Source organism: Acomys russatus, chromosome 11, assembly GCF_903995435.1.
Source record: "Acomys russatus chromosome 11, mAcoRus1.1, whole genome shotgun sequence".
Lineage (NCBI taxonomy): Eukaryota > Metazoa > Chordata > Mammalia > Rodentia > Muridae > Acomys > Acomys russatus.
This window is the reverse complement of record NC_067147.1, coordinates 6,880,909-6,902,912: the sequence shown is the minus strand read 5'-3', so window position 1 is coordinate 6,902,912 and position 22,004 is coordinate 6,880,909. Positions and strand designations below refer to the sequence as shown.

Below are 22,004 nucleotides of genomic sequence, written 5' to 3'. Positions count from 1 at the left end.
GCTGGGCCCGCGGCTGGCCGGGTCATCTGGAGGCTGTGCGCATGCGTAACGGAAGTGTGTATGTCCGTGACGTAAATACGGGGCGTCGCAAGCGCGGGCTACGTAGCTGTAAGGGGAAGTAGCCCCAGCGGCGGCTGGGCTCCGATACCCGGCGAAGGTGGCGGTCGTCCTAGGCCCAGGGAGAGGGCGCACGGGCCTTCAGGTGGGGCCTGCTCTGTGTGCGCGGGGTGGCATTCGTGCCCACGGCCGTTTCCACCGACAGCTCGTGGTGGCGTCTTCGCGGCCGGGTTAGGGAGAAGCCGGCGGCCGGCAGCCCGAGCCCTAGGCCGGCCGTGGAGCTGCTGGGTAAAGCTGAAGGCGCCCGTTTACGTTGGACTCGCAGAAAAAAGAAACAGAACCTTTTTTTTTTTTTTTTTTTTTAAATTCTAAGCAGGTCTGGAATTTTTCCCGAGGGACACACATCCTGAAACCTTGTCCTTGCTTGTTCACGACTCAAATGTCACTAGGCCCGTCTGTATTGACCAGCGGGCTTAGGGTAATGGAGAGCTCCCTGCGGGGCGGGGCAGAGCGCCGCTGTGTGTTGGTACTTGTGGGAGAGGAGGCTGGGCGGCCAGAGGGCTGGCGAGCCGCGCTCTTTCGGCTTAGGAATAGTTGGGCTGGACCGTCCGCGCTGTTATTCCTCCTGCCCAGCTATTGTGGGAGTAAAACCACCAGTGATTGGAATTTGCCTCGTTTTTTATGTCACATTATGAATAACCAGTACCTTGCTGGCCATCGCTGATGGACTTGAACGAATCAGCTGTGTAACTTTCCTTTTCAGTAACCTTGCTTTTAGCTTAAACGAAGTGTTTTGGTGTGTGTGTGTGTGTGTGTGTGTGTGTGTGTGTGTGTGTGTGTGTGTGTATATGTATATATATATATATATATATATATATATATATATATATATATATATATAATTTTAGCCATTAAAACCAGGAAAATTTGAGCCAGAGTTCTAGTCATTGCCAGTTCACAACCCTGTGCTGCTTTTTCCTCATCCTGCACATCAGTAGTCGGCTAATAGAGCTGTCACAGGCTTGATTGAGTTGAATGTTGGGAAGCCAGAGACTGGAGATAAATGGTTTCAGATGGTGCAGTTAACACTCCGCCAGCCCTCAAATCAACTCCATCGCTCTGGCCCGTAATGCTTCCTGAAGGCTGCAGGAGAAAATGTCACAGCACTGAAGTGAAGTGCTTTTGTAGCCAAACAGTTTGGTTTTGTTTTGGGTTTTTTTTTTGGTGTTTTTTTGTTTTGTTTTGTTTTGGGTTTTTTTGTTGTTGTTGTTGTTTTTTGTTTTTTTTTTTGTTTTTTGCTTTTGTTTGTTTTTTTCTCGAGACAGGGTTTCTTGGTGTAGCCTTGGCTGTCCTGGATTCACTTTGTAGGCCAGGCTGGCTTTGAACTCACAGAGATCTGCCTGCCTCTGCCTCCCGAGTGCTGGGATTACAGGCACGAGGCACCATGTCCAGTTCCCGAACAGCCCTTAAGACAACCTCTAAGAGAAATGTTTTATTCCATCTAGGAAGATGCTTCCGAGTACTGCAGTGAGTGCCTCAGTGCACGGGAATGGAGTCTTGAGTTCCAGGGATGCTGCAAGACACACGGCTGGAGCAAAACGTTACAAGTACCTCAGGAGGCTTTTCCGGTTTCGGCAGATGGACTTTGAGTTTGCTGCATGGCAGATGCTCTACCTGTTCACCTCCCCACAGAGGGTTTATAGAAACTTTCACTACCGGAAGCAAACAAAGGACCAGTGGGCCAGAGATGACCCTGCTTTCTTGGTCCTCTTAAGTATCTGGCTCTGTGGTAAGTGTGTGTTAGTTTGCAAGCAGTATGGTTGAAAAACAAATTGGGTATTTCTGAGGAAGCTGTATTGGGGATGTCGTTTGTGTTACTGTATAATCGGTCAGAATTTGGGGGTATTTGAAGCTGTGGGCGTTTGGTTTTTCTAAAACCTTAAGATGCTGGCGGAAAGAAAGCAGCGTTCTTTTAGTTCAAGCTGTAGCGCCATGCCAGAGTGAACCACTGTACTGGGGTATTGAAAAGTGGGTCAGGGTTTGGTCCACAGCAGCTTTCTCCTGTGTGAGAGAGCTTCTAGATATGTAGGTGAGGCTGGCCTGTGTCACGGACCCCCTCCCCCCCCTTTTTTAAACTAATAATGAACCAATACCAAAATGTATGCAAAGAAATGTTAGGATGGGAAATTACATTTCTTAATGAGGCAAATCTGTGGGGTTGGAAGGCCGTTGAGTTAGTTTGTTGGCAGGGGAGGAGCAGGATTGGTCGAGCCAGGGATAGAGAGCTATACCCCAGCTCTCAGAGTGAGGGTTCTCTGAGTAATGTTTCTCCTGTACATGAAGAAAGAGTCCAAGCCAGGCGGTGGTGGCGCACGCCTTTAATCCTAGCACTCGGGAGGCAGAGGTAGGCGGATTGCTGTGAGTTCGAGGCCAGCCTGGTCTACAAAGCGACCCCAGGACAGCCAAGGCTACACAGAGAAACCCTGTCTCGAAAAACCAAAAAAAAAAAAAAAGAAAGAAAGAAAAGAGTCCTAGTCAACTATAGAGCATTGAAGTGTGTGGTGCTTCTTAGATTGAACTGGATTTAAAAATAGTTGAGTGCTTCCTGCACAGGTATTCTGAACTAGCCCATTGAACCCTGTTCCTTTACCTACACTCAAAGGTGGCATTTATTTTGACATGAATGCATATAACGCCTTGAGGGTTTTATTTATTGTCCGTGTACCCCATCTGCACTGTGTGCGTATGAGTGGGACTATGTCTTCTACCCTAGAGCCTAGCAGTGAGCCTTGTCACTCTTTGTTTCAGTGTCCACCATAGGATTTGGCTTTGTGCTGGACATGGGATTTTTTGAGACAATAAAGCTGCTCCTGTGGGTTGTGTTCATAGATTGTGTAGGCGTTGGCCTTCTGATATCAACTTTAATGTGGTAAGTACCATAATGAGGGTTTTTACGTACTGTTGGGCTTCTGTTTACTTTGGAGGTACAGCAGATAATGGAAACTGAAGCCCAGAGAAAGTAGCTGAAGTTATCTGACGGACTGTAGCCCCCCGTGTCAGCACTAGACCAGAGAACACTTCAGTGGGTGCTGACTGTCATGGCAGCAGATCCCAGAGTGGTTACACTTGATTTTTCATGGCATTATATCCGATTCTGCTTGTGTTTGGTTAGCTTAGTTGTCTGTATTTGTGACTGGATACAATTTCCAGGTGCACAATTGTTTTGGCAGTGTTTAGATCCATTTAGATCTAGAGGGTTATCCTTTGGAGTTTTACTTTTGACTCTGACACTAAGTCAAGTGTGTGAACAGGGCGTTGCCTATAGGTGGCTCCTTCCTGCTGAGGAGAAAGCACACCCTGAGGTCTTCAAAGGCCCGCAGCCTGCTCCCGCCTGGGGTTGGCAGGCAGACTAGAGACCTGCTGTTCAGCTTCTCACTTCTCCCACGGAGAATGTGCGTTTGGCTTCCTGGGCAAAGGGCGGTGTATGTAACAAGCTGCCTACATGGAGGGTGAAGACTGAGGAGGAAGCTGACTCTCAGACAGGTCCACATGCTGACAGTCATTCCTGTAGTTTCCTTTATAAAGTAGAGTTTGTTGTTTCATCAGATGCTTTTAGGAGTAGCGAGACGATCACCTTTGGTACCTAGATGAATGTTTAGTATATGGTAGCTATTACTATTTTAAACTCAATGCCAAGGCTAGAACCTCTGTGAGACCAGCCCTTCGGTTTTCTTTGTAACATTTGACTATTAAAGTACAGTTTTGTGGGTACTGGATAGTTAATATATGCTATTATGTAACATTTATCTGAATTTCTAATGCCTGGCCCAAGATTAATACTACTAATAGAAATCAAATGCTTATTGTCAGGCAACTGATGGGGAAAATATGTAAAGCCTCCAAGAACAGTTTGTTGCAGGTGTCTGCCATGAGTGAACTGGTCTGGATGGCCACCCAGCAAGTCCTGGAGGTGATTACCGTTGGCTTTGTTTCTCCTGTGGTCTGATCAAGTAGGACATAGCTTGTGAGGAGCTAGAAGTAGAAATGACATCCCCCCCAAAAAAATCCCAGAAGTGCCATAGGAACCAGCACAAGGCCATGTTTTGGGGAGTTCTGAGACACTTGATTCCTATTCCGGAATGTGCAGCAGCATGCTGGGTCTGAGGACAAGTGACTCCATGGCTACAAAGAATTGAGACTTAGAATATGCCCTTGATGGAAAAAGGAGGTGGGGAGGGCTTTCATGTTCATGTCTGCAAGTGTGGGTTGGAGGGTGGAAGACAGATGGAGAGCTAGGAGGCTAAGAACAAAGGCAAGTCAAATTCATGTTGAAAAAAATCTTTAATATGGCAGTAAAGGAGAAGTGCGTACCATCAAGGGCGAGGGGAGGGAAGGGGCTGCCCAGAGTGGTGTGCTGGTAATAGGATGGGGAGAGGATCCAGGGCTCCCCGCGGTGGCAGGATGTGGTGGCCAGGAAGTTTGGGCTTAGGCAACTGTGTGGTAAGTGCTGGTGCGGCATTCTGTGGTGGCCATGTCGAGTCCGGGAGCTGGCAGATGCCTCCTGCAGAAGGTCTACAAAGGCTGAAGGAGGACTAGAAACCCACAGACAGCAGCCTGGCCTGAGATGTGGCCATCATGGAGGTGGGAGAGGTGGGTTAGTTGCCTTGGAGTTCTCTAGGAAAGAATGTCCCATTTAAGGGATGTGTAGAGAGGTAAAGCAGGAGGCCAGTGACTACAGTAAGAACTTCCGGGGCATGAACTACAGGCTATGCACGATCCCTTTATTACTTGGTCTTAAATTTTACAATTCATGAACACTGTACAGTGTAATTAGTTTTCATCTCTTACAGAATGTCTAGTGCCCCTGTGCTGTGAGCATTATCACATGTGCTTGTTTTGATAACCACAGTCCACGCTCCTTCACCCCTGTTTAGCCTCTGCTGACCCTGACTCATTTCCTGTTACTCTAGGTCAAGTTGTTTTTTTAATCTTTCATATATGCCACATGTGGGTCTGTCCTCCTGTTCCTGGCTTGTTTCACTGAATCTGTAAAATCAAATGGCACCTATCCTTAGCTACAACAGTGTTTCCTGAGTCCTAGTTTGTCCAAGGGAAAACTAAGTATAGACTGTTTAATATACTCTGCCATGCTTTCTTGATTTGTCTGTTTGTCTTGTATTTTTGCTGTTCAAAACTCAAACTATAGTTCAGGCTAGCCTGGAACTTACCAGGTAGCCAAGCTGGCTTTAAACTAAAAAAATGTCCTGCCTGCATGCTGGAATTAAGAGGCATGCACCACCACAACCTGACCCTTGCTTCTGTATGTAAGATATTAAATTAAATCAAAATTAGTGACATAGGCTTAGCAAGTAAAAACATGTGCCCAGTTTAACCCCCAGGATTCGCATGTAGACCTAACTCCACAAGGAGTTTGGCACCTACACCCATACATAAATATAATAATAAAAAATCATTAAAATTTAGTGACGTTAAAGGACATGAACTTGCACAGGTGTAAGTCGTAGAGCAGTGATGGATGCACGTGTGCACACTCTGGTGACCCACCAGCCAGTCCTCTCCCCTGGTCTCCTCCTCCTCTTTTTCATGGTCAGGGCAGTTGACACAGTGGGGCTGTTTGGCTGGCTGTTCGGGATGTTATGGTTTTGGTGATGTCATTTAGGCTTTTAATGTCATTCCATACTCCCTTTCAGCTGCAGGCTTTGTATGGTCAGTCCATGATGAAGCACATTTGCCATGCCAACTTACCCAACCCCAAATCTTGCCCTCTCCTTCATTCTCAGAACCACTCTTGGTGCCACTCTGGTTGGCGCACAGCACCTCTATCTTCCTACTTGTTTGGGACAGGACTGTTGTCTGTGGCTTTCTGGCCTTGATCTCTTAATCCTGCTGGCGTCAGCATCAACTAGTGTTGTACACCTCATCACCACTGCTGCTGCTTATCTCTAGTGACAAGCTATTGTCACCTCCTCCTCTGCACAGTGTGCCACCACAGAGATGCTATCAAAACTTTTCAATCAGACATTTCTTGCATCTTGATGGTGTGTGTGTGTTTTTTTTAAGCATGAGTAAAAGATTGAAGTCACAAAGTAGCCACAGGCACCCTAAGAGCTGGCCCTGCATTTCCTTTCTGACTCACTTCCTGCTCCTCCAGGAACACAAGCCTTTCAGCTGTGCCAGGTACCATCAGAGCCTTGGGTCCTTACCTAGATGTTGGGATTTGAAGTCTCATCTCAGGGCTGTCATAGTGCCAGGTCAGGTTCTCTCACGAGAAGGCAAGCAGAGGCCTCAGCCTGTCTCAGTGGTTGCTGCACCGAGAAGGTGGCTGACACCATGCGGGAAGTTTTCGTTTTGTTCTTCAGGTTCATCTCAAACAAGTATCTAGTGAAGCGCCCGAGCAGAGACTGTGATGTGGAGTGGGGCTACGCCTTCGATGTGCATCTGAACGCCTTCTACCCGCTCCTGGTCATTTTGCATTTTATCCAGCTCTTCTTCATCAACCGTAAGTATCTGCTTCTCAGATGCTCTCAAAGCTGTTACGTGTGAGGGACTCACTGTATGCTTTCTTTTCTGGCAGATGTTATCCTTGCAGATACATTTATTGGATATTTAGTTGGAAATACCTTATGGTTGATTGCTGTTGGCTATTATATCTATGTAACCTTCCTGGGATACAGTGGTAAGTGTTCGTGGCTTGAGAAGAGAAGAGGGGAGGGTTGGAGGCGTTCACAGAGGATTCACAGTGCGCTGCCAGTCAGTCTCAGGTGCTCATACTGCTCACTTCATATGACCTTCACAATTACAGCAGTCTACTTAGTTTCAGCTTGCTCACTGTCCAAAAGTAGAGTGGCACAGGGACTGTATAACGCTTGGTGTAACTCGAGGAGCCATGCTCACTCACTGTTTCCAAAGTTACAGGCAGAAGTCCCTGACTGTTTTCTTGGATTTACCAAAGGGCAGAGAGGAAAAGGCATGGGCCTATGTCAGTTGTAACTAAAGCAGTAATAAACATTTCTTATAGGATGATCTGAGACCATGCCATGTTTGCAAACTGCTAAATCTTCTGGGTTATGTTTCCTAATATGGATAAATAGAGTTTAGAACTATTAAATAGTTCTATTTAAGAGATGATCTCAGACTTGCTATGTCCTGTTCAACACCCCCAAGTTCCCATTGCTAAAGTGTAGAGACCTTGAGATTGAGCTCACAGAACCATCCAGAGAACTTTGAGCTCTTCTTTGCTGCTTTGGATGACATGACTGGGACATGACTGTCTTTCCCCCCCATGACCAGTTTCCTGGGATCACTTAACCTTCCTTTTGTCTTGTTTGGGATATTAGGGTTTTCCCAGTGAGTTTTCTCATATCTTGAAAGTAGTATGACCCATGGCAGTGAGGCACTGGTTCCTAGTGGACGTTCCGATGCTCTGCCTCACAGCTGTTGGTTTAGCAGTGTCTACTAGGAACTGCCTGTGTGAGAAATGCTTAGGGCACTGAACAGTAAGCAACAGTATAGCCCCTAAGGTTGATCAGACTCAGACACTGGAAATGAGCGAATGGCTAAAGCTGACCTTGTGCCATCATCAGTCAGTGTGTGAAAATACCATGAGATCCATGACCTTGCATGCTAACAGAGATGGACTCCATGTGTCTGGCTAGCTGCTCACCCCGCTGCTCCGTGTCCCACCAGCCCTAAATGAGATGTAGGTACAGATCTGTAAGGTCCCACGTGCCCCTTTCTTAGGCCTGGTGCGTTGAAGAAAAAGCCTTCTTTCAGCATGTGCGCCTGTCAGCCGTGCCGTTGTTTCTTTTCCAGCACTGCCATTTCTGAGAAACACAGTGATCCTGCTCTATCCGTTTGCGCCTCTGGTTGTGCTGTATGGGCTGTCACTGGCGCTGGGATGGAACTTTACCCACACGCTGTGCTCCTTCTACAAGTACAGAGTGAAATGACAGTGACAGCATCCTGGCTAAACTGTCTGGTGTGGCGAAGGGACAAGTTCTTGTAAATCTGTAAATATCTTAAAGATGTAAAGTTTACAAATTTGAGGCGATATTAACACTATTGTCTAGACCATTCCTTAAAACTAATTACATGTACATTTCTAATAAATATTTTTAAACTAAAGCATGTAATTGTTTGTTTTCATCTGACACTATATATAAAATAGCAAGGGTACAGTAGGGAGTGGATAGCACACACCGTCTTGTACAGTCTGTCCCATTTTTAAAGAACATTTACACAGACTCACCTTCAAAAGCCTTTTCAGGTCATTACCGTGCAAAGCCCAGTCCCCGGCGCCTCTCCCCTGAGAACTGCCTGTGTGTATCTGCAGCCGTGAAGACCTGCAGTGATGGCCACTGTGTTCCAGGAGGGCACGTCCCCTTTTAAGGACTGCAGAGGAACCAGTAACTATCTGAAAAACAGATTGAGTTAACACCATAGTAGTAGTGCTACAGAAATTCTGTGCACTCATTGGATTTGAGCCATTTTTATTAGAAGGAGTCTTCATTCAGCATGGCTTTTCAAGCATCTTTATTTCAAATACACATGGACAGTTGTAGCACAGAGACAGTGATGAAAGGCACAGTCAACAGGACATTATTCGGTTTCAATTATAGCAGCAAACTTGAAAATAAATAATCTGCCTTTATAAATCCAACAGGTACCTCAAATTTTACTGCAGCTATTACCTGTTTAACCCATGAAGACATTGTGAGCTGAGTATGTACAGAGGAAAAGAAAACTTGGTACAGCCAGCAAAGCTGCTCCTTCGGCTGCTCCAAGAAACGCCCCCAGTGCAAAGTTGGCCTTTCTGTATTAGTGCCCCATCTGAGGCGTAGTGGACTCTGTCTACACTGAGAAGAGTCTGCTGGCTGCACCTGACAGTACTGTCCCAGCAGCCCTTCGGAAAGCTCAGAATGCTCTTCAGGTGCTTTTACACCTAGCTGGGGCATTTCCAGGAGAGAATGTGACGCTAAGCAAGCTAGAGGCCCCTCCCCCCCCTTTCATTTTGGGGCCAAGTGCCAATTACTAGTTCAACTGGACTAGGAGCAGCTGTAGGAAGTGGCCTCCTTAGGATGCACAAGTATTTCCCCACCAGAGCAAGGCCAGAGCAGCTGGAGTAATGTGCTCCTCCCGGCCTGGATCCTTCCCTTCCCTTCTCGGGGTTACTGTCTGATGCTGCCCCTCAGGGGCGCATGCTACCCGCAGTGTGCCCTGCTGCCTGTCTGCTCTCGCATTTGATTTTTTAGGTAGTGCGAAGATTGGAGAAGGGGGCATTTCAGAAACGTTCCACTTAGCTAGGGATGGTACAGGGCACGGGTAACAGAACCCTTGGTTTAGTTTGGTTTTCTCTCTTTGTAAGAGACTGGTCATCTTTGTTCACATGCATTCAATTGAGCATATTAATGAGCATAGCATGTATCTGTTAAGAGTAATCATTTAAATCCTCAAAACTGTTAAAGTTGAAAGTTTACAAGCTATAAGCATTGCTACATAGCTCTGGAATGCCCTTTCTAGAAAAGTACTGAGCTGAGACTTAAGGTCCCTTACCTTAGGAAGAGGACGGCGGCACAAGGCTGTGTGACCTGACAGTGTTTAACCTCTAAAGCCTTCCTTCAGTTCTGTTTGTTTTCCTTCAAGGCTATGGCAGTTTGGTTAAAAATTAACAATTAGCACAATGAGTGAACCAAAATAAAAATAAACCTCATTGACAACGGCTTGGAAGCAGAGGTATTGGGGAAACATCTAAATACAAAACCTTGGTTGGTTGCGCTGTAAGCTGGCTGTTGAGCTAATGATTAAAACAAAGCAAAACAACAACAAAAACTTTATACCTGTCACAGCCTAAGCTCTAGCAGGTTATGTCCAGCCTGTGGCCCAGGATAGCAATGAATGGCACAATACAAAGACTGTAAACTTAGAGCTTTTTAGTGTTTTTGTTTTTATAACTGGACCATATGGTTCTCAAGCATGAACCCTGCAGGTGACAGCCATGCTGCACTGTCGCAAGGTTGGACACACTTGCAAGTCAACATAAAGGCAGGAATTTTTCTTCTCTTCAGTCTGATCTAAAGTACCATTGTTCATTCTTTCAAGTACTTCTGGCAGCCCCTTAAGTCAGTATAATTTAACCTCATCTAGGAGAAAAGGATGCTGACACCTACACTCTCATCCTGGCAGCTCTTTTACAGAACAAAAATAATTCAAGTCTGACTTGTAGTAGAGCCAGTCTGGCCCAGAGCATCCTAGCAGAGACCCAGGAATATGGCTTGCTGGCAATGAGTGTTCTTATGCTGAGAGGCAGCACTGGGAGGAGAGAAAGTTCAAGGCCAGCCTGGGATGCAAGGTGAGACCCAGCCTTAACCTACTGCAGGCAATCAAATAGAAAGACTTCTCAGGACTGACTGAAATTCTTTCTGTTGATTGTTCAAACCACCAGAAATCGGTCTCTTTCAGCATTGCCCATTTGTTACCTCACTGTGGCACACTGGAAGTGTGGGCAGGCTTCCCTGTGCTGTCTGGGTAGGGCGCCCTTACAGGGCTGCAGTGAAGGTGTTTACCAGGCTGGCCATTCATCCAAAGACGTCTATTTCCAAGCCTGGGCAAGTGCAAGGGTGAAGCTGTCCTGTGGCAAAGGGACTGCATCTCCCACCCACGTGGCTGGTATCAGAGCCTCCACTCCTTAAGGAAGGCCACTGCAGTCTTTCCACATTGGCCAGCAGCGGTCTTCAGAGTTCTGCTGCCCCTGTCTCACTTCTTACCAGCCTGACATGGCTCACAAGACTGGGTCACCTACACATACTCTCCCTTTTGTTAACTAACAAGACACGCTCGCAGATTACGGTCACAGTTCTCGCTACACTCCAAAGGGGCGGCTACCATACAGGGCCATGAGAGGGCCAGTCTTAGAGCCCTACGCACCACAAATCCACAGTACTAACTGGAACAGCCTTTCTGGCCATACTCTTCCCACATGGCCAGACCCTTCCTGGAAGGACAGCACTGCTGAGAACTCTAGTTCTCATGATAACGAAGACTAAAATGAACTCTAGCCTCCAACTTTCCTGACAGCTTTTGAAATAAGCACACCTAATATTTTACATGACCCAGTGACTTCAAAAGCCACAGAGAGCAGCTTTGTTCAAACACACCACAGTGGATGCATACACATGCCTAGCCTAAGTGCGAAGTCATCCATTTGTAGTCACTCTTTCTCATGCTTTTCAACCAAACATACCTATTGAGGACACTGTTGCGGTGCATGCTGGGAAGAATGACGACCATAAACATAAAGCCAGGCAGTCTTGGCCTTCTCACCAAAACACGCACCCTCACCTGCACTATGATAAAGCCATAGGTCTGCTTTCAACCACAGCACGGCATCTATTGCTCCTCCTTTCTAGAATGTTCATATTTACACTCTAGACACGATACTGACCAGCAGAACCTCCCACTATGATGTCAATGCCCCATACTTCTGGGACCAATAATGGCGGCTGCTGGCCACACGTGGCCACTGAGCACCTGGAAGACTGCAAACGTGAGCCCAGACCTCAGCCTTCCACTTTCACAGATGTAATCTGTGGCTTCTGTAGAGGCTGGCACTACTTGAGTCTGGTTCATCTGAAATGTCCACCAGATGCCAACCGCGACCTCTTTTATATAGTTAGTACTGCATTTGGCGCTCTCTCATTCACTCTCTGCGTGAGAGTGTGTTGGCAGCCCAAGGTTTAATGTGTACCCCTGCAGTTCTAAGCACGCTGGCTTCACCTCCACCCATCTTCACCCTCACCAACCTCCAGGGCTCCCAGGGAAACTTCTTGCTTTGGGGCAAGCACATCTGCTTCTGATTGTCTGGTGCTGTGCTGGGCACGAAGGAGGGAGCAACTAACACTGAGGGGTCAGATGAGCACCTGCTGGGGTGGAAGACAGAAGAGCTGGCCCCTGGAGCTTGCAGTGTGTCAGAGAACACATACCACAACTGATGAAAACTAGACACGGAGAGTGTGTGTCCGTGCATGCCAAGGATGGCAGGCAAACAGCTAGGAGAGAAATGTGAGCAATCTGGCTAGTTAATCGACACATCCAGATGCCAATAGAGCCTGTCAAGGCCCAGGCATGTTCTAGGCACAGGGACCAAACTCACTCAGGAAAGGGAGGGATTCCTTGAGTGAAGGAAAAGACTTGGCTAAACAAGTCGCTCAGAGCAAGAAGGGTGGGAGGATGTGCACAAAGACCCCTGGCAAGGGCCATTCAAACGGTGGCAGGTGTTGCAACATCCCCCCGCCCCAGGTAGGTTTTCAAAGCATGGCCCTCCTGAAGTCACAGCCACTGAGAAACCAGAGACCTAAGGGGCCCTGCACCCATCTGCATGGATGGTTTCACTACCTGGTACCCTGCTGCCTAATTTCGTGTGTGAAGACGGTGCTTAAATTTAATAATGAAAAGGTATTTCTTTTTTCAAAGGAGTTTGCTTAGGAAATCAGAGAAGAAAATTAAAAGTTGAAGGAAATGAGAAGGAAATTTACAAAACATCAAGAAAAACCTCAGCTGGGTTTTGACATAAAGCATAATAGTGTTATTCTACATTTTCCCAGTCATGCAAAAATGGCTGTTTAGTGCTATGTGTTCCAGATACAGGGCAGCTAAGAAAGCTCCAGGCTGGTGGCCACCAGCTAGGACCTCCCATGTCCCCTGGCTTCCACCACTCTGTTGGACATCTGCAGTCCCTGGAAAGCCAGAGAAGACTGGCAACTGCTGTCGGCTTTCTAACCCTAAGAGTAAAGCACTTCGCCAACTAGTACTGGGTAGGCCTGCAAGGTGAGGCGGCATAAGCATTCTGTGGCCACAACATTTACCTCCAAGTTCATGAGAGAGCAGAGCAAATCATTCTGTGGAAACATACAAGTGCTCCAAGTCTCTCTCACCAGAGCCCCAGAGTACAGTTTTAGTTGTAAAATTATACCCATTATGACTCACACAACGGCATCACCTAGAAAACACCGTCAGAACTCCAAAACCTAACATGGGAATAAAAGGACCAGTGAGAACAGAAACAATGCGCCTAACTACTGATTAAAGACAGATTAAAAAGGAAAGGAGTCTCCTCAGCCACACAGAGGAAACCTGAAGGACTCTGTGTGGAGACTCAGGCAGGGCCCTCCCACCTGGACACTGAAGATCACACTGGTTTTCTGTGGCTACACACCATACACAGTACAGTAAAATAACCCTCAAGAGGACATTGGTCGTTTAAAATCTTGGCTTTAGGAATGACAAATGCCTCTGAAAATATTTTCTTCAGATTGCTGTGATTATAAAAGTACTTCAAGTTAAGAAACCCATCAGAACCGATCTGGAATGGCAGTGCACTGGAAAAAATGGTGTTGGCCGATAATGTCTGCATTTCCAAATAAAAATATAGAAAGAACTTAAAAAAGCCAGGGAACCGCTTCTTCAAAAAAAGGTATTGATCCAAAACTTTACTGCACAAAAATATGTACTTCTTAAGTGTTTCTAATAAATTAAGTCCATAACATCTTTATGTATATTTATATATTTATATATTTATATATATAATATCCCTGATCGTCTATAAAAGAGGGTCTATAATAGTAAAATAAATGAACTTCAAAAGTACCCCCTTCACAAAATGTATTTAACGTTAGTTTTCTCAAATTGTAAGGAATGTAATAATATGTACAACTTTTGTGTATTAGTATAATACCAAAATAGTCCCAGTCACGCAAACAGGCTGTCAGAATTGTAAAATGCTTGTGTCAAGTTCAAACGGGAGGACAGCCTAGTCTCAGCTGAATGCAGTTCTCCGTGGGAAGAGGTCCCTGTGTGCGCGGAAACGACAATCATCTACAGCAGGCGTCAGCAGAGGTAGTGTTCAAAGTCCAGACAGAAGAGGACGGCTAACTATCTTTAATCGAGAGTCATAGGAAAGGATGCATTGGTTTCTCAGCAGATCAATTGGTGGCTTTTTTAATATGAATCTGAAATACAAAATAATGAAAGATTTGATAAAGGAGTGAAATCTGCAACTCCCAGAAGTCTTCATTTGCAAAGTCGAAAGGCAATAAAAACGCAAACAGCTAGGTGGCTTCACTGACCGAATACACGCTTACCTCATTAAGAATGGCCCAAACGGCAGAGTTCTGAATAACAGAAAGTCGAAAGGCTGAAATGGGGTTTAGAGCAGGGTCCACCATTCCCTCTGCGACACCGTACTCAAATTTTCCTTCAAAACAGAAAGGGTTTTTTGCTGTTAAAGAACTGTGACCATAACGTGCTAGCTACCAAAGGCTAAGTATTTCCAGTCGACAGCCAGGAAATGCACGGCTCTCCCTCAGTCTGTTTTCATTCAGTTGTCTAAGTTCATAAACTGATGTGCAGGTCAAGACCTTAGCAGAACCTGTCTAAAACAGGGGTTTGCTTTGCCCGCTGTCAAAGCACAAAGCATGTGGGGTTCACTTTGCCCACTGTAAACCTACGAGGCATGGTGGGGTTCACCTCACCCACTGTAAACCCACGAGGCATGGTGGAGTTCACCTCACCCACTGTAAACCCACGAGGCATGGTGGGGTTCACCTCACCCACTGTAAACCCACGAGGCATGGTGGGGTTCACCTCACCCACTGTAAACCCACGAGGCATGGTGGGGTTCACCTCACCCACTGTAAACCCACGAGGCATGGTGGGGTTCACCTCACCCACTGTAAACCCACGAGGCATGGTGGGGTTCACCTCACCACTGTAAACCCACGAGGCATGGTGGGGTTCACCTCACCCACTGTAAACCCACGAGGCATGGTGGGGTTCACCTCACCCACTGTAAACCCACGAGGCATGGTGGGGTTCACCTCACCCACTGTAAACCCACGAGGCATGGTGGGGTTCACCTCACCCACTGTAAACCCACGAGGCATGGTGGGGTTCACCTCACCCACTGTAAACCCACGAGGCATGGTGGGGTTCACCTCACCCACTGTAAACCCACGAGGCATGGTGGGGTTCACCTCACCCACTGTAAACCCACGAGGCATGGTGGGGTTCACCTCACCCACTGTAAACCCACGAGGCATGGTGGGGTTCACCTCACCCACTGTAAACCCACGAGGCATGGTGGGGTTCACCTCACCCACTGTAAACCCATGAGGCATGGCGAAGATGCATTTGCTCTTACATCAACAGTATATGACCTACAGGACGGCAGCAAGTCCACACTCCACTCAAACCTAATCAAATGCATCTGTAACACAGGCGGTCGGAGACCTCGAATGTTAGCAGTCATAAAGACTTCACTGCTTCAGACCTCGGGGATGGCCTCGGCAGGGGCTCTGTCCATGTGTAGCTTTCCAAGGCTCCATTGAAAAGAAATTTAGATGTGTTGCCTGCTCTATACAACTCCCATATACAACTCCGATAAAAATGAGAAGCGAATTCATTTGACAGGTTATTGTTATCCAAAATCAAAACAACATAAAAAAAAAAAAAAAAAAAAAAAAACCCAAATCACCAAAAGCCAAATAATCCAATTATTGGCAAGTAAGTTGAACAAAGGAAGTACAATAGATCCATAGAAAAACATTCAATTCAATATTCCTTAGCCACCAGGACAACATAAATCAAAACCACCAGGGCGCCTGAGCGATGGCTTGGTTGTTAAGAGCACTTCTTGTTCTTGCTGAGTTTCTGGGTTCTGTTCCCGTACCCACAGGGTAGCATAGCCATGCATGATTCCAGCCCCAGGGGATCTGATGCCCTCTACTGACTTCATGGGCACCAAGTACACACGTGGTGCATATACATACATGAAAGCAAACACTCATACACACGCAAAAGAGACATATGAAAGGAGACAAACTTTTAGAAGAAAAAACTTTGCATAACACTGAGAGTCTATCTCACCCTCGTCAAAATGGCTATCACCAAGAAAATGATCAGTTCTGGGCTGGACGCTGGGGAGAAGAGAGCCCTCTACACTGGCGGGAAACCTGGGCTGGTGTGACATAATGAATGCTGCTGTCGGGCCAGTGGGGTGACACGGAGATGAGGGCACTTCCCACTCAGCTTGATAAACAGAGGTCAAGCCCGGGAGTTCACTTTTGCAAGGTTTCCTCTGATGATCTCCACACACACTCACTCTGGTGCATGTGCGTGCGCACAAATAAATACAAATATATGAAATTAAAGACGAGATGCATCGTTTCTGCTGTGAATACACACTAAAGAAAAAAAAAAAGCAGGAAAGGTCTGCTACAGGAAGAAGCAAGCTTTCCACAGATGGCAATGTGTCCCCTGTCCATCTTTTCTTACTGTAAAGATAATGTTCTTCTTAAAATAAAATGGGGGGGGGGGAGGAAGAGGAGGAGGAGGACAAGGAGGAGGAGGAGGAGGAGGAGAAGAAGAAGAAATAGAAATTTCTGGGGCAAAGTTCTCCAAGCCAGTGGTTAGGAGGCAACTTTTCAATGAAAGGCATTCTTTGTAGGCCACAAGGACAAGCGAGGAAGATAGACAAAAACAAAAACAAAACAAAAAAAGAAGCCTCATTTTTATGGATAAATCTCAATATTCATTAATGTGTGTTCTGTGTTCTGGAACAAGACCACATACGTGCTGGGAAGATGAATGCAATTCCTTATTCTTGGACAACATTCCACTTAAATAAGAGTTCCCAGCTGGGTGTAGTGGCGCACACCTATAATCCCAGCACTTGGGAGGCAGACAGGCAGATCTCTGTGAGTTCGAGGCCAGCCTGGTCTACACAGTGAGTCCAGGACAGCCAAGGCTACACAGAGAAACCCTGTCTCAGAAAAAATAAAAGTTTTCACTGTCATTGGAACTCCCTGCAAATGTCTGTCATCATCAATAACGTCAACAGTAGTGTTTCATGCCTCTAACACCTACTGCCATAGTGCAGTCTCAGCTGCGGACCTTCTTCAAATAATAGGTTTCTTCTTTTCTAGTTTTCCTTTTCTAGTTTCCTTTTTTTTTTTTCTTTCTTTCCTACAGAACTCAGCCCAATAGCTCACTATGAAACGATGGGGGAGGAAATGCCAAAGAGAAGCTGCTAGCCACAGACAAGGCCGGACCTTCAGGGGCACTCAGGTAAACTTAAGAGGCAAGCTGAGCATGCCAAGGGCATTCCCGTCCGTCATGTTAATTTCTTTGGAATATGCTCCATAACCCTAAACTGAGCATGCTCAAAGAGTACCCCTAAAATGAGCATGCTGAGGAAGGCCCTATCCAAGCCCGAATTTATGCCAGCTCAGTAAATAAAACCCCGCACTTCCTTTATTACAAGAGAGCACCACGCTGGGGGTTGGTGGCACACACCTCAGCACTCGGGAGGCAGATTCTGGTGGAGCTCTGGGTTTGAAGCTAGCCTGATCTACAGCGTGAGTTTCAGGACAGCCAGGGCTATATAGAGAACCCCTATCTTGAGAAACCAAAAAAGGGGCGGGGGCAGAATCTGTCTCCATTCTCCTGTCTCAGCTTTGTACTCACCAATATGTGACCCCACTGCATTTGGTCACAATTAAAATCCCAGACTAGGGGACCAGAAGGGACTTCATAGGTCCTGTGGAGATGACCCCCCCACCCCCCGCAAACTGGCCAGCAGTCCTTCCCCAAGGGTCTCAGTTCTCTACTGAAGGCCCTTTCTTCTGCTTCCTTAGAACTTTAACCCTCTGAAATAAACCTACTATTTCTTTTCTAGCCCAAACCACGCTCAGCAGGGGTCCACTAACTGCCCAAGGCTTTTGGACAGAAGTAGACACTCAGTTTGACAAAATTCAATCCTGGCGCCCCTCCTACAGGCTGTTCAGGACCCATCTCTTTCCCTGGCTTTCCCCATGAAATGTCTAGCTGAACTCTGATCCCATGTACCATCCCTAAGACCCTCCATCTCCCCAGGCACCAGCGTTGGCCAGCGAGCACCACAACACCGAGGGCACACCCGGGAGAGAGGGCCTGAGCCCTAGGTAGACTGGCATGAGAAAGCTGGATGAAGACGCAAAAAATAGTAAAGACCATCCAGGAAGAGATGGACGGAAAGAGGCAGCAAGGGAGATACAGGTGACAGAGAGAGCCAGCAAGACAGGGACCATACCCCAAGATCTGAAACTCTGTCAAGAACAGGAGCCCCGTCAGCTCAAGGGCATGCAGGGGACAGGTGGAGCACGCTGCGACTGTCACTGTCTAGCGGCTTAATGCTGGACAGGAACTTGAAACGACTTTGGGCATTACCTATTCTGAAATAGCCGTCTTCTAATCGTTTGTCTTTGGTTTCTTTGCTGATTTCCAAACTGTCGCTCTAAAACAGAATAAAAGCAACAACTGTGTAAGTAATCACGCCTGTTAAAACAAACCTGACTTTGTAGAGAAGGCTGCACTTGTGGCAAGGCTGTGAAGAAAACCAGCTTCTCAGTGGGGAATTCTGGAAAGCTGTCAGCAAAGTTACTTCAACATGCTTTCGATGGTCAGAAAATGAAAAGACTGTATGTTAACAGAATCTCAGCATTCCCAAGAGCAGTGAATTCGCTTTGCATAATTCTTATCAGGCCCTCAGATGTCCACCTGACGCTGTGGGACTCAAAATACACACAGTAACATGTGGTGAAAGGTGAACCCGTTTCCTAATATAAACAACTGTTTTCCAGTAGATTGCAAAATGAAGACTATAGATAAAACAAATGGGTAAATTAATATCAGGTATTCAATATTTTAAAAATGTATTACCACCAAGCATTAAAGTCCAACACCTCGCCGGGCGGTGGTGGCGCACGCCTTTAATCCCAGCACTCGGGAGGCAGAGGCAGGCGGATCGCTGTGAGTTCGAGGCCAGCCTGGTCTACAAAGTGAGTCCAGGATGGCCAAGGCTACACAGAGAAACCTTGTCTCAAAAAACCAAAAAAAAAAAAAAAAAAAGTCCAACACCTCATAAGAATTTTTGTTCGTCTATTTATAACAACCTCTAAGCAGACACTGTGACAGTTGTCAACCTGCTATAACTACAGATCACCTGGGAGGAGAGCCTCAGTGAGGGGCTGTCTACACTGGTTCGCCTGTGAACATATCTATAGGAAGCTATCTTAATCAATTGACTTGGAAAGAGCCAGCCCACTGGGGGCAGAAACATTCCCTAGGCCAGGGGTCCTGAGCCACATATGAGTGTAAAAACTGAGCTGGAGTACAAGCAAACATGCGTGAGATCATGCATGCATTCATTTCTCTCCGCTGGACTGTGGATTTGATGTAACTTGATATTTAATGTTCCTGTCTTGAGTTCACGCAGCGATGGCCTACAGTCTGGATTTGTAAGCCAAAATAAGCCCTGCTCTCTCCCCTAAACTGCTCTGTGTCCGGGCATTTTACCACAGCAACAGGAATGGACGGAGAACATCAGCCGCAGCGCAGCCATACCTTAAGAGGCAGGACATCCACAGTGGTGTTGAGCAGGATGTCCCCTGGGTGTTCTTGATTGCCGCTGTGGAACAAATAACTGAAAACACACGCCAAAGAATGAAAACCAGAGTCAGACCAGAGTGTAGAAGACTCAGGAACACATCCTCTCCCCAGAGTGAGCTCTTGGAAGGCTTTCTGAAGGCACAGGCTGGCCGTACCAGAACTGCAACCACCCAGCTGACTGCAAAGTGCAGTAGCGGGGAAAGTTAACCGTCAGGGACGAGGCACCAGGCTGTGTGGCATTCCTGTAGGAAGCCAGAGTGCTTGCTGCTTAACACTCAACAGAGACAGAAGTGACAACAGGCTGACCCAGTTGCCACATTTCCCACAACAATCACAAATGTAGTGCCTTCATCACAGTGCAGGATCTGTGTCACAAAGTTTTCAGGAGGACAGCCATGGGTCATGCCAAGCTGAAGGCCGAGCTTCAGGGCTTTGAGTCTGACACAGTGGGAGGACACGTCTCTATCATATGCAAAGTCCTGAGGTCAGTCCCCAGACAGGACACAGAAAGTACGCCTCACGATAGCTGGGCTGGTCTACATAGTGAGTTCCAGGTGAGGCAGGACTACACAGTAAGATCCTGCCTCAACAAACAAACAAAACAAAAAATAAGCCTGTTGGTTTAGTCACATCAACTGGCTAAAAGTGTAGGCTCAGGAGTCAGAGGAGACCACGGCTCACACTCTGGCTCCCTTGAGTCAGAGGCCCCTTTAGCTGCACGAGTGTCTGCTACCGCATATACCTTTGCCCTCCTCGCACACTAGCCGAAGTTCACAAGAGCAGGCAAAAGGCACTCTGCACATGGAAAAGTCCTCAGCCAGGATTTTGTTTTTATTTTTATTACAAGTGATAACTTGCTTCCAGTGGGTACTTGTGGAAAAACCTCTCCTGTGGCAGAAATTTGATTTTTAAACTATGCAGAAGAGGTTTTCCTAGCATTTTCAGATGAGAAATACTATTCCCGTTGTTTTAAGGATATTATGTTTTCTTTTTAAGTGTGTGTGTGTGTGTGTGTGTGTGTGTGTGTGTGTGTGTGTGTGTGTGCGTATACACTCAGAGCCCACAAAGGCCATAGGGCATCATTGCCCGCCCCCCACTGGAGCTGGAATTAAGGACAGATGTAGGCCGTGTGATAAGGCCTGAGAACTGTGTCTTCTACCCACTGGGTCACCTCTCCAGCCCGGCTGCCCATCTTGGGAGAGGATCTTGCTGTTGGCCATGCCGACACTGAACGGCTGGTCTCCAGCAGTCCTCCCAGGTAGCTGGGGCCTGAGGTGCATGCTACCGGCTCCACAGAGAAGGGAACCATCGCCAGGAGCGCTGGCTCACAGAAGCACTGTCCATTCCTCTACCTCAGCTGAGTATATCAAAGTGACAGAAGCCACAGTGACGATGAGGGTGGTGGCTGCTGAGGTAAGCCAATTCAGAGATGCAGACCAGGTAATCACTTACGGGGGCAGATTCAAAGCCACCTAGACAGCATCACAGTACAGAGTAACCACAGGGTGCTGGGTCATCCTTAAAATGCTATGGCAGAGTACCGGGGGACAAATGTGGACTGTACCCACGGCCAAGTGCTCACAATTCCTAGGACATAGGAGCTGACACAGTCAGTGTTGGTCTGTGCTAGCATTTTTCTACTTTACATGCTTTTTCAAAAAAGATTTATTTATTTATTATGTATACAGTGTTCTGCCTGCATGTTCATTTGCACTCCAGAAGAGGGCACCAAGATCTTTTTTTTTTTTTTTTTTTTTTTTTTTTTTTTTTGAGACAGGGTTTCTCTGTGTAGCCTTGGCTGTCCTGGACTCCCTTTGTAGACCAGGCTGGCCTCGAACTCACAGTGATCCATCTGCCTTTGCCTCCCAAGTGCTGGGATTAAAGGCGTGCGCCACCACGCCCGGCTCCAGATCTTATTATAGATGGTCGTGAGCCACCATGTGGTTGCTGGGAACTGAACTCAGGACCTTTGGAAGAACAGCCAGTGCTCTTACCCTCTGAGCCATCTCTCTAGGCCCTCTACATACTTTTAAGGTTCTGTATACTTAAAACACATGCTATACAGAGGAGTCAGTGGGTTTGAAGGCAGGGCAATATAAAAATGACCTAAGCTAAAGAGAAAATAAACTACAAACTGAACCGAACCCAAGGACTAGAGAGGGGTGCATGCATGCCCACACCCGTATGTGTGTGCTGTAACAGAGGACCAGAGGGCCCTGCTACTGGGGTCTGGGAAGGAGAGAGGAAGAGGGTGGGGTGAAGAACTACAGGGACTGGAACGTCAAGGATGTGACCCTTCAACAGTAAAGGAAACTAAACGTATAGCTTTAAAATCTCCAAAAGAAATCTTTAAGACCAGATCTCTCAACTGCACTGGAGAATCCTAGAGAGCAGATTAAAAAGGTCAAAACAGACTGCACATCATCTCCACCATAGAACAGAAGAAA

General features: G+C 46.8%; 2 protein-coding genes across 2 annotated transcripts in view; one reads left to right on the top strand and one right to left on the bottom strand.

Moving 5' to 3' along the window:
- The first annotated feature begins 67 nt into the window (after nt 1-67).
- Nucleotides 68-8,205, top strand: Unc50 (unc-50 inner nuclear membrane RNA binding protein). The gene is made up of 6 exons (XM_051152773.1): nt 68-202; nt 1,563-1,846; nt 2,866-2,986; nt 6,438-6,577; nt 6,653-6,754; nt 7,891-8,205. The coding sequence occupies exons 2-6, from the start codon at nt 1,567-1,569 to the stop codon at nt 8,025-8,027; spliced, it is 780 nt and encodes a 259-aa protein (XP_051008730.1). The 5' UTR covers nt 68-202; nt 1,563-1,566; the 3' UTR covers nt 8,028-8,205.
- A 4,641-nt stretch (nt 8,206-12,846) lies between these two features.
- The window catches only part of Mgat4a (alpha-1,3-mannosyl-glycoprotein 4-beta-N-acetylglucosaminyltransferase A), a 94,292-nt gene continuing 85,134 nt past the window's right edge, over nt 12,847-22,004 (bottom strand). Inside the window, exons 12-15 of the mRNA XM_051152772.1 lie at nt 19,513-19,591; nt 18,337-18,403; nt 14,214-14,326; nt 12,847-14,081 (exon numbers count right to left, since the gene is read on the bottom strand). Of these exons, the coding sequence (XP_051008729.1) occupies nt 14,055-14,081; nt 14,214-14,326; nt 18,337-18,403; nt 19,513-19,591 (286 nt within the window). The 3' untranslated portion in view covers nt 12,847-14,054. The remainder of the gene's footprint in view (nt 14,082-14,213; nt 14,327-18,336; nt 18,404-19,512; nt 19,592-22,004) is intronic.